An 11451-nucleotide genomic window follows, 5' to 3' on the forward strand; every position below is an offset into this window, starting at 1 on the left:
ACCCTCTACTGGGGACATGACCTGGCCCAAAATCCAGGCATGTGTCCTGGCTGGGAATCGAACCGCTGAATCTTTGGTTTGCAGCCCGCACTCAATCCCCTGAGCAACACCAGCCAGGGCTATATCATAAAGTCTTAAAGCTAGAAACTCTTTAAAAGTTAGTTAATTCCCACCACCCCCAAATGAGTTAATCCACTTGGCTCATAGCTTCTGAAAATGGTGACAATGTTAACTAATAGGGTTGCTATAAAGATTAATTACAACAGCCTCGACTGGGGTGGCTCAGTGGGCTGGACATCGTTCTGCAAAGTGGAAGGTCGCTGGTTTGATTCCCGGTCAGGGCACATGTCTGGGTTGCAGGTTCAGGCCCCGGTCGGACTGCAGCAAATCCATGTTTCTCTCTCACATGGATGTTTCTCTACCTCTCTTTCTCCCTCCCTTCCCCCTCTCTAAAAATAAATTCATAGAATATTTAAAAAATAATTCTTCATCAGGGTAATGCATTTTAGAGGAGACTTTATTTTCTGTGGCTTTAGGTTCACAACCACATTGAGCTCCTGTATACCGATGACCCCACACATAAGCACAGCCTTCCCCATGACCGATATTCCACCCTGCCCCGGGCTGCGACATTGGTTATCATCGATAGCACTGGCACCTCATGATCACCCCCAGTCCACCCACTACTTTTTAAGGGCCCAGTTTTACACAGTTAGCAAGTAGGAGTGCTGAGGCTAGAAACGCTATAACCATCATCAAAACCCAAGCTATTTACAACCACATCGCCTTCAAACCCTGCCCCCTGCTTTCCCAATAAAAACTGAGGCTTCTTCGCCCCGGAAATGAGGCGACCGCCCTCTTCAGCCCCGCCCCCTCTAACTCTCATCAGCATCACAATATTTCCAAATCTTATCCTTGTTGTAATTCTGAGTCAGCGAACACCATTTCTTCCCATATGCGTTCGAATCTTCGGTGCATTCCCAGTAGATCATGCGTCGGAACCAGAAGGGAAACGCACACTTGGCCATGTCTGCACGGAGGAAAGAAAAAGTCAGGGGGAGACATCTTCCTTTTCCGTGCCTCGTCAGCATCTCGCTCTCTCGTGCGCACACACCTGCTTCTCACGCTGCTCTATTCCAGCCCAAGCCTATGGCAACAATGCTGGTGAGGGGTGATTGAGGTTCTGCTGGAAGATTTCTTTCTTTTAATTTTTTTTTGAAATCTGATTCTTTAAAAAAAGATTTTATTTATTTATTTTTAGAGAGAGGGGAAGGGAGGGAGAAACAGAGGGAGAGAAACATCCATGTGTGGTTGCCTCTCGCACGCCCCCTCCTGGGGACCCGGCCTGCCACCCAGGCATGCACCCTGACTGGGGATCAAACTGGCAACCCTTGGGTTTGCAGGCCGGCGCTCAATGCACTGAGCCACAAGAGCCAGGGCTAAAAGAGGCGGACACTCACCTTCTTCAGAACAGTACTTCCAATATCCTTTGAAAGTCTCCGTTAACGAGCACCACTCGTGTTTGGACTGGAACTTGATGCAGTTGAAGAACATGCCTTTGTTGTAGTAGAAGGGGAAGAAGCACTTGCCATCTGGGGGAAAACAGCATCTCCCTCCAGCTCTGGGGCAGCTGGGCGGGAGGGAACAGAGCTGCCTCCCTCCTGAGCCACTGCCGCCTGGGAGCAGAGGGCGGGGGGCCTCCACCCATAAGGCTTTGGGCGTGGACGCCCAGCGCTGACCCCCTTTCTCCAGGCACGCACGTCCTTGGCGTTTCGCTTAGCTAGTACCTGGCCCCCGTGCCCGAAATCTACCCTCAGCTTAGACGTGTAAATGTGGGCATTAGTCTGTTAAACAGTTTCCCCCTGTGTGTCTTCTCTTCACCCTCTTCCACCTCCATACACACCCACACACAAGGCACATGGACACCTGCGCGTACACAGAGACACATGCCAGACACACGTGTGCACATGGACACACAGGATGTGTGTAGCCTGGTTTGAATCTTCCCACGCGTGTTTCCACACCCAGATAAGTGGCCATCTCTGACTACCCATCTATTTCTGTATGGAGATGGTGTACATCTCCACCACAACAACATATATTGACCACATAACATGTGTAACCTTATGACATGTACATGCACACACACACACATGGATTTTTGTTCCTTCCCCAAACGAATCCTCGTTTATATCCATAAGGTCCGTTTCTAACTTAACAAATCATAAAAATCCCTTTCCAATGCATGCTTTTAACTCTCCTAGCTCTCTCTACCTTCTTTCTGAGGCTGGCTCATGTTCTGCGATCTGGGTTTTGCCACAATTCCTTCAAGATTTCTCCCATTCAGACTCTGTCCCATCTGCAAATGTAGCTGAAACACTCAGTGCACAGAAGCCCTTCCACACGGAGGCTTTGGGTTCTCCAGGCTGCAACCCGCATGGCAAGGTTATCGGGGGAACGCGTCTGTGAACGTTTAGCGGTGACGGTGTCGCTTTCTCTGGGGACACGAGCAATTCATCTTGCCCACTAATGGGCTCTCTCACCGGAGTCTTCGCCAGCATGACACGTTTACCTGCTTTTTAAATATTACTTTGCTAACAGATGATTCTTGTTTTTCTTGGAAAGTTTGTCTGGTCCTTAGGTCACACCTGCATTTCCTGCATTTTCTTCTTAAGTGAAATGATTTTTGTTTCTGGCCCTGGCTGGTGTAGCTCAGTGGATTGAGCATGGGCCTGTGAAACAAAGGGTCACCGGTTCGATTCACAGTCAGGGCACATGCCTGGGTTGCAGGCGAGGTCCCCAGTAGGGGGCGCGCAAGAGGCAACCACACATTGATGTTTCTATTCCACTCTTTCTCCTTCCCTTCCCCTCTCTCTAAAAAATAAATAAATAATATATATTTTAAAAAGAAATGATTTTGTTTCCCTCACAGTTAAAATTTGATTAGACAGCAACTTAGTTTTCCACCTGATGCAACTTAATGTTCTTTCAAGTGGCTGTTCAGGAAAGATAAAGTACCTATTTAAACGTCCGTATGTTTAAAGCCTTGATTAGGTTCTAGTCCCACATCCCAGAATCCATCCTATGTTCTCTATCACGCCTATTGAAATTATCAGAAAGAAAGAGATGAAAGGCAAGATAGATGGTGGTGACATGAACAGGGTCGGCAGCCGACACACATCAGAAAATGCCACTTATTACTGTCAGGCTCCCTTTTTAAAAATTTATCTTTAGAGGGGAAAGGAAAGAGAGAGGGAGAGAAATATCAATGTATGATTGCTTCTCGTGCGTCCCCTGCCCGGGACTGGCCTGCAACCCAGGCATGCGCCCTGACTGGGAATAGAACTGCGAACCTCTGGTTCTCAGGCCCACACTCAATCCACTGAGCTACACCAGCCAGGCTACTGTCAGACTCTTGGTGGGCCAATACCATGCCAATTAATGGACTATATTTACATTTGGTTCAAATAGTGTTTCTCCACTGCAGCGCTACTTTTGTTCATAATTTTCCTAATCACTATGGGACATTCTTTCTAGGAACTTTCACAGTGTTCTCTGTTTGACCGCCAGAAATCAAAGTGTGGAAACCCGCGGTACCAGTGAAATGCAAGAAGACTTCTACCCGTCAGTTTTCTTTATCTGCTGACGAAGTAATTCTAGCACACTTTGTAAAAGAAGAAAAAAAAAGACATTTTTTAACAACCACAACAAAAGAAAACGAACCGATTGATTTCCTCATTTTTACAGCATAAAAAGAAAGGGCACTTCAGCAGTTAAAGCTTTATGGTCAACTTACTTCTGTCTTCCGGAAAGAATATCGTAATTTCTGAAAAAGAAAATCAAAAGCTGAGATGAATTTTACTATATTCTTACGTGCTCCCATCAAGAACATGACCTGTTCTTCTTTGAACCTGCTGTGTGTTCTTCGACATGATTTTATTGGTTCCTTCACGTGAGTCCTGTGAGTTTCTCGCGGACTAAACTCCGAGATGGTTTTAGTCGTGGAGGTGAAGTAGAATGCTTCCCTCTTCGTCAGTGTGTGGTAGGTTCTTACCAGCAGAGAGAAAAAAAACTATTGTCTGGGAATATTTGTCTTCCATCCGGCCGCGTAGTTGAATTCTTTCATTAAAACTAGTTACTGTCCTGGCCTGGGGGGCTTAGATGACTGGAGGATGCTCTGCACACCTGGGTTTCGGATTCAATCCCCAATTGGGGTGCATATGGGAGACAACCAATCAATGTCTTTCTCTCTCTCTCTCATCAATAAACATATCCTCAGGTAAGGATGAAAAAATAACAGTCTTTATTAGTGTTCCTAGGAGTTCTTAAGTTTATAATCATAAAATAATTTTGTTACTTTCTGTAGGGTTAGAGATTATTTCCTTTTGCAATGTCACATGTGTTAGAATACTCCCTCCCCCGATAATGTTAACCTGTGCTGGTCAGAGTAGATACCTCTGACCTCTGTACTTTCCTGGTTTTAGAGGTTAAAAGTGTTCATTTTACCAAGGTTCACGACAGTAAAAAAGTAGAGATCAGTCCAAAAATAGTCATCACCAAGGGAATTTGGAAACAAAATATAGCTTTATAATATCACATAGGCAATAATAATGATGAGATATGAGTGAACATGGGAACTTCTGTACTTCATCCATAGGTGACGAAAGACATTTTCTATTTCATTATGTTCTATGAGACTATTTTTTTGCAAAGAGAAAAATCTCATGATAAAGTTGTATATAATGAAATAGTTGATCCTTCAAAAATAGTAACAGTAAAATGTACAGGGACATCGTAATTACTCTCCTCTTCCTTTTCTTAGAATGTACTTGTTCTTATATACAAGGGCATAAAAATAGCACTTTTTCATGAAAAATATGATTTCTTACCAGGAAAGGAAGAATAGTATTCAACACGTTCACATTATACTGCAAAACTTAAAAAGAAACTGTAATGAAAGGGTTTTGATCAACTTACCATAATTCGGCATACCACCATCTGAAAGACATAATTTTAAACAAATATTTATTTTGCTAGATTTAGCCTTTGAACCAAATGATAAGAAAATACTTTACCAAATTATATTCTAGTAAGAATAATCGTGTTTTAAAGGTGGTGCATTCAGATTTCATTAGTGCTTAATTTTAATAGTGTGATTAGGGGTGATTTCTAATTTTTTCTTTCGCCACACCTGTATCCTCCAAATAGCGTCACTGAACACAAACAATGAAAATCATTTGAAAAAACAAAAATAATTCATCAGGCCAAAGTAAGTGATTTACTTTTTTCCACACGTTTCTGCAAAGTTAATCACACTATAATAGGGAGAACTTTTTAAAAAATCATTTCCTCATTCTTTTGTTTCATGTTATTTTAGTTCTTGTCAGTATTATCTGAAAGGTACAAATTGAAGAAAAATGTGTTGACATGTCCTTGGCTTTTATAATAAGATCAAGTTCGGTTTTTTGCCTGTTAAAGAAAATCTTCGCCATGCAATTCTCTGCAGGTTTGCTGTGAGGATTCAAGGATGGGATTTCTCAGGGCCCCGTGCAGCCCAGAGCACAGAGAAAGCACTTAGCGTGTGGTCACAACCTTATTGCAAAGACGAAGATTTCTTTTCTTAAAGTAACCACCATCATTTTCTCCCCTCCCTGATGACTCACTCCAGTGTGCGTTTTCACAAACCACAGACAACTCATTTCCACTAAACACTGCTCCCAGATTCAAGTTGAGAAGGCTTTCATATCCGGCACATCCTGAAATCACAGGACACCTCAAACAAATGGATAAAGCATCGTGCGTGGCTCCCAGATTTTTAGCTGCTCTTCTCAAAGATGAGACCACAGGCAGGATCTCAACACGTGTGTACTGGCTGCTTATTCTCAAAAATAGGCTAGCACTGCCTTGGCCGGTGCGGCTCAGCTGGTTGGAGCATCATTCTGTAACTGAAGGGTTGCAGGTTCGATTCCCGGTCAGGGCATGTGCCTGGGTTGCCAGTTTGATGGTCTCCCTCTTCCTCCTACAGGAGGCAACCGATCAGTGCTTCCCTCTCCCATCAGTGCTTTTCTCGGTCCCTTCCTCTCCGTCTAAATAGCAGTGAAAATGTTCTTGAGGATTAAAACTAATAATAATAAAATATGATGGAGAAGGGAGGTGATACATGGATGTCCAGTAAACGACTTCTGCCCACTGACATTTCCAGCGGACATTCCTAATCTTCCGTTTCTATTGGCTGGTTACTGTTTTTTTAAAGCCTGTGAGTGGATCCTGTCTGTTCACGGGAAATACCTGACAAAGACAGAGAGCACCTTCTTCTTTCGTAGAAGCACATGAAACTGGGGCGACTCTTCCCCCCACACAGCATCTCAGACTGGATGACAGAGGCGTCGGATGTGCCCGACCCCAGACACCAGCTCCTCACCTTGGAGGTACTGACTGGCCACGCAGAGAAGGCGGCAGAGCCACAGCAGCAGCAGCCGGGAGCACAGCTCCATGCTCCACTCCCGGGGACGCGGGGGCGGCTCCCCGCGGGGCTTTATAGCCACGGCCACGCCTCCTCCGGGTCCCCTCCCCCCTCCTCCTTCCATGCTTCTCCTTCCTCCTTCTCCGCCCCCCTCTTTTCTCCGTGGTCCCTGGGCCCCTTCTCCTCTACCTACTTTTAAAGGTTTGGGTTGGTTTTTTTTTTTAAAGATTTTGCCTGCTTATTATTATTATTTTTTTTTACTTATTTTAGAAAGACGAGAAGGGAGGAAGAAAGAGAGGGAGAGAAACTTCGATGTACAAGAGACAGTTTTCTCTGTCATGCCCCCACCTGGGGACCTGGCCTGAAACCCAGGCACATGCCCTGACTGGGAATTGAACCAGTGACCTTTTGGTTTTGGGGGCTCAGTTCACGAAGCCACACCAGCCAGGGCAGCCTCTCCCTACTTTGATGTCTTGTCTTCCTCCTTCCTCCTCCTCCTGCTGTCTCTCCTCCTCCATCTCCTTCCTGCTCCTCCTCCTTCCCTCTTTCTCCTCTTTTTTCTTCTTTTTCACCTTTCCTCCCCCGTCCTCTCGGCCACAAAGCTAGACACCTACTTCGTGTAGGAAGAAACCCAGAAAAAGAAAATATTTAAGGTAACTGGCATTAAACATAGATGAGGACTAGAAGAGTCCTGGGGAGGAATTTCAGGTTGTTGTCAAGAGGAGGAGTTTCAAGGGTCACACCAGCAGTCCTGGGTGCGTCTGTGCCTTAGACCTCCTCCGGGTCCCAATGCCGAGGCTGAAGTCCCCGGGAGAGGCTCAGGGAGGCAGCCTGACCCTGACCCTGTGTGTGCAGACCTGGTGCCCCTGCGATCCTTGGAGATTCCCCCCAACCCACCCCCGCACCCCCAGGCTGCAGGCCGCCTTGCAGCTCTCAGGGGAAAGTGACACAAGACTTCTGCTCACTGGCAGTTCCCAGCTCTGCAGAGCAACACAAATGGTGAAGTCTGAAACACACTCTCTTGTGTTCTTCAGGTTTTTAAAAGTTGAAAGCATGTCTGTCATTTTGTCTCTTGTCTTTTTTAAACGTAAGGCAAGAGTTTTCTTGGGAACAATGGCAAAGGAATGAACACTACAACCATCCAAACATCAACAGCTGTCAAACCAGATGCTCTCCCCTGCGTGACTCTGGCTTCGCACTGGTGGATTTTCCTTCTTGGCTAACCTACCTCTGGGGAAACTGAGCAACTGGAAGAGTCGGTGCTCGCTGTAATCACGGGAGCCCCTTTGTCCCTAAATCTTGGCTCTACCGATGTGTCCATAGACGGGGCAACAGGCCTTAGGGACTTCTGGCAGCACCTCGGCGTCCATTCCTGTGGCCCAGTCCAACTTCTGTGACCAGTGAGGGAGGGCTGCCCTGCCCACACAGAGGCCAATGCGATGGCCTTGGCCTTTGGGGAAGGCAAGTCTTTTACTGCAAAGTCCACCAGCCAGCAGACAGGAGGCAAGTCTCTGAGAGTTTCATTACTGCGACAGAATGAGAGCTTACTGCGCAGGCGCCAGGGGATCGGAACTTTTCCTACAGGGGCGGGTTTGGGGGCCTGGTGTTGGTGTGTGTTCCCCTGTGGGTGGGTGGAGTTTGGTGTGGTGGAATTGACGACCTAGGGTGGGTTCTTTTTCTTCATTTTCTTTCTTTCTTTCTTTCTTTCTTTCTTTCTTTCTTTCTTTCTTTCTTTCTTTCTTTCTTTCTTTCTTCCTTCCTTCCTTCCTTCCTTCCTTCCTTCCTTCCTTCCTTCCTTCCTTCCTTCCTTCCTTCCTTCCTTCCTTCCTTTCTTTCTTTCTTTCTTTCTTTCAAATAACAAAAGTCCATTTTTTTCTCGTAGTAAGTAGTATTCTTTTGTTCTGTTTTGTTTTTTAATAACAGTGGACATTCCGTGTTACGTGAGTTTCAGGTGTACAGTGAAGTGGTCAGACATCTGTATAATTGGTGAACTGATCCCTCCGCAAGCCCAGCACCCACCTAGTTAGTACCCTACATGGTTATCACACTATTATTCAGTGTGTTCCCTGTGCTGTGCTTTACACGCCTGTGACGATTTCATAACTGCCAGTTTGCACTTCTAAATCCCTTCCCCTTTTCTGCCCAGCCCCCAGCCCCCCCCACCATCTGACAGCCATCTGTCTGCTTGCCGTATTTATGTTTCTGATTGTTAGTTGATGTTGCTCGTTAGATTCCACATATAAGTGAAATCATATGGTGTTTGTCCTTCTCTGTCTGACTTATTTCACTTAGCATAATACCCTCTAGGTATTCATTCATGCTGTCGCAAATGGTAATGTGTCATTCTTTTTCAGGGCCTCGTAATATTCCATCATGTGTATGTGCCATATCTTCTTTATCCAGCCATCTATGGAGGGACATTTAAGTTCCTTCCTTACCTTGGCTATTGCAAATAATACTGCGGTGAACACGGGGATGCAGAACGTTCTTCAAATGAATGTTCCGTGCATGTTTTGATGGTCTGGCTGCATGATCTGTGGCTTTGTTCTGCTATCAGCGAGGATCTGGCAGAAATACCTCCATCCTCAGTGCCCTGGATTTAGTGCTTCTGCAGCCTTTCTGTGCACAGACTGTGCTGGTCAGCCAGCCTTTCTCCGGTGACGCAGACAGCCAGGGCACGCCCGGGTCAGCATCTTCATCATCCAGACAGACTTCAGCCATGACAGCTGCCTCCCCTTCTCGTTTGAACATCTTTCACCAAAACAGGATAAGGCAGGTCTGGGGTACATTCCAAAACATAACCATTGGTCCTTGGCTCACGATCTTTTTGCTATTCTGGTTGATTCTTTATGAGCACAAAACCAGAGCATGTTCCACTTGCAATCCCTGAATCACCATCTTTCCTCCACAGCAATCGCAGTCGGAAGGCACAGCACCAATTTCATGTTCTGCAAATATTTCCTGAATCGGGTTCACTTTGTTATTAGCCTGAGGAGAGCCAAGAATCCCTTAGAAAGCAAATGAAGCAGAAGAGAGTTAAATTTCTCATTCACCCATCTTGCTATTTATTTTTAACTTCTTTTCTTCATGTTATTTCTGCATATTGCCTGCGTATTGATGAATGGGCTAAGAATGAGCACATCTAATGGGGTCATTAAACTTTTTGTCTATACAGAAGAGTATAATTCAGGGGGAAGTTTTTTTAATCCCCCCTTTTCTTTCCTGGAGCGTTGCATCTAGGATTTATTTGCTCACATCTCAAAAATCTTCAACTACTAAAACCTGTTGCCCAAGCAGAGCCCTCACTGAAAAATTATCTAAACTCTTTGTTTTCATAGATTCACAGGAACGCTTTCCTCAAGATATTTTTGGTAAAGTCTGCTGTTTTGAGGTGTGATGAACGACAAGAAAATAGATTAGCATATCCCATTTTTCTCTGTCACGTTTTTCCCTTTTTTATGCTCTTTGTATTCTTGAAGATATCTAGAAGAAAAGAGGGTTTCCCATAATTAATGTGAAGAATGGCAACATTATCATTATGCTTTTCTTTTAACTTGTGCTCACAATACTGGAAGAATTCCAAAACAGGATTTGAAAAAAGATCCATGGCCTAAATGGAATAAATATGATTCCTAAAGACTCTGTTTCATAGCACGAATCTGAAATACCAGGTAACTATATACCTATGGGTGTAGATACAGGCAAACGCTGAATCTCTATCATTCTGCCTTGTTTGTGATGTAAGTCACACCAGGATTTTACCCCAAAAGGAGGTAATGTTCTCCTGAAAGTTGACTAACTTTCACAACTTTCATACAAATCATTGATCCATTTCCTTATTCTATACATCTGAAATTTCTTCATAACTCACTTTTTCATGTTGCTTTCACAATAGCCTTGATTATGGCTGCATTTTGCACAAACTAATCAGACGTATCATCTTACTGACATAACTTCTACATATAAACTATGTAACATATACTTGCCAGTATACCTAGAATACAGACTTGTATTTAAAGTGAATATTAACCTAATAGGATGACTTTGCACACATGCCTTGTTAGTATTACTGAGGTTATGCATATTAAAAATGAAAACAGCTGCCCTGGCTGGTGTGGCTCAGTGGATTGAGCACCCGCCTGCGAACCAAAGGGTCGCTGGTTTGATTCCCAGTCAGGGTGCATGCCTGGGTTACAGGGCAGGTCCCTGATGGGAGGTACGCCAGAGGCATCAACACATTGGTGCTTCTCTCCCTCTCTTTTTTTCCCTTCCTCTGCATCTAAAAATAAATAAATAAAATCTTAAGAAAAGAGAGATGGGAAAAAGAGACAAGGGCATAGAGGGACAGAGGGAAGATGAAAGATGGTACAAGAAAGGCAGAGAAAGAAGTAAAGGCAGAGACACAGAGAGAGTGAGAAAATGGGGGTAAAGAGGTGGGGATGTGAGAACGTTCAACCTCAGAGCCTCTGATTCTGAAAACACCCAAGCCTGTGAAATGACACCATGCCAGGGCAGGGACAGTACAATGAGACCCCAAAGGCATTGCTTCAAGGGCCACTGTCCCCACCAACTGGCTGCGAGGCCTCTGACAAGTCCCTCTGCAGGTGCCTCCGAGGCCTGGCCTGCAAACGAGGAGGCCTGGGCGGTGCAGCTGGGGAGACCTCAGTGCCCACCCTGCACCGCGCCAACAGGGGGCGCAGGGACGCGTGGCGAGTGTTTTCAGAAGGGTGGGCCAGAATTTCAACATGAGGAAGAAGCAGACCATGCGTTCCAGAGAGCGAGTTTTGATTCTCCCACGCTTCCCTTTTCACTAGAAAACCCTCGGGGTCATGGACATTCGTCAGGCAGCCGAAACCTGTCTTTTGATTGCAGCCTGCGAGGAGGGCGCTTTCCTCTCTGCTTGCTCAGCCGTGTTCTCGCCCACTACTCCAGCTCCCGCAGGGCCCATAGTGCCCACGTGACTAAATGTCCTGGGCCTCATGGACCCA

General features: G+C 45.5%; 1 protein-coding gene across 2 annotated transcripts; it reads right to left on the minus strand.

Annotated features, from left to right (window-relative positions):
- Positions 1 to 506: 506 nt before the first annotated feature.
- BSPH1 (binder of sperm protein homolog 1) lies at positions 507 to 6502 on the minus strand. Of its 2 annotated transcripts, XM_053668577.1 has the most exons (6): positions 6422 to 6495; positions 5664 to 5756; positions 4978 to 4998; positions 3797 to 3826; positions 1461 to 1592; positions 507 to 1030 (listed from the first exon to the last, which is right to left on the minus strand). In XM_053668577.1, the coding sequence occupies exons 1-6, from the start codon at positions 6492 to 6494 to the stop codon at positions 876 to 878; spliced, it is 504 nt and encodes a 167-aa protein (XP_053524552.1). In that variant the 5' UTR covers position 6495; the 3' UTR covers positions 507 to 875. The 2 variants fall into 2 exon arrangements, with proteins under 2 accessions (XP_053524552.1, XP_053524556.1); XM_053668581.1 differs by lacking the exon at positions 5664 to 5756 and having other exon boundaries at positions 6422 to 6502.
- Between the last annotated feature and the right edge of the window lie 4949 nt (positions 6503 to 11451).

The sequence above is a fragment of the Artibeus jamaicensis genome, unplaced genomic scaffold, assembly GCF_021234435.1.
Source record: "Artibeus jamaicensis isolate MK-2021 breed Jamaican fruit bat unplaced genomic scaffold, CSHL_Jam_final contig_1526, whole genome shotgun sequence".
Lineage (NCBI taxonomy): Eukaryota > Metazoa > Chordata > Mammalia > Chiroptera > Phyllostomidae > Artibeus > Artibeus jamaicensis.

Bases quoted from the DNA above. Each gene is read 5' to 3' on its own strand.
- BSPH1 (XM_053668577.1), bottom strand. From the start codon at position 6,494: ATGGAGCTGTGCTCCCGGCTGCTGCTGCTGTGGCTCTGCCGCCTTCTC. The intron at 4,999-5,663 runs GTGAGTCATCAG...TATGTCTTTCAG, and splicing joins TTGTGAAAACGCACACTGGA to ATGGTGGTATGCCGAATTAT. The intron at 3,827-4,977 runs GTAAGTTGATCA...TTTCTTTTTCAG, and splicing joins TGGTGGTATGCCGAATTATG to AAATTACGATATTCTTTCCG.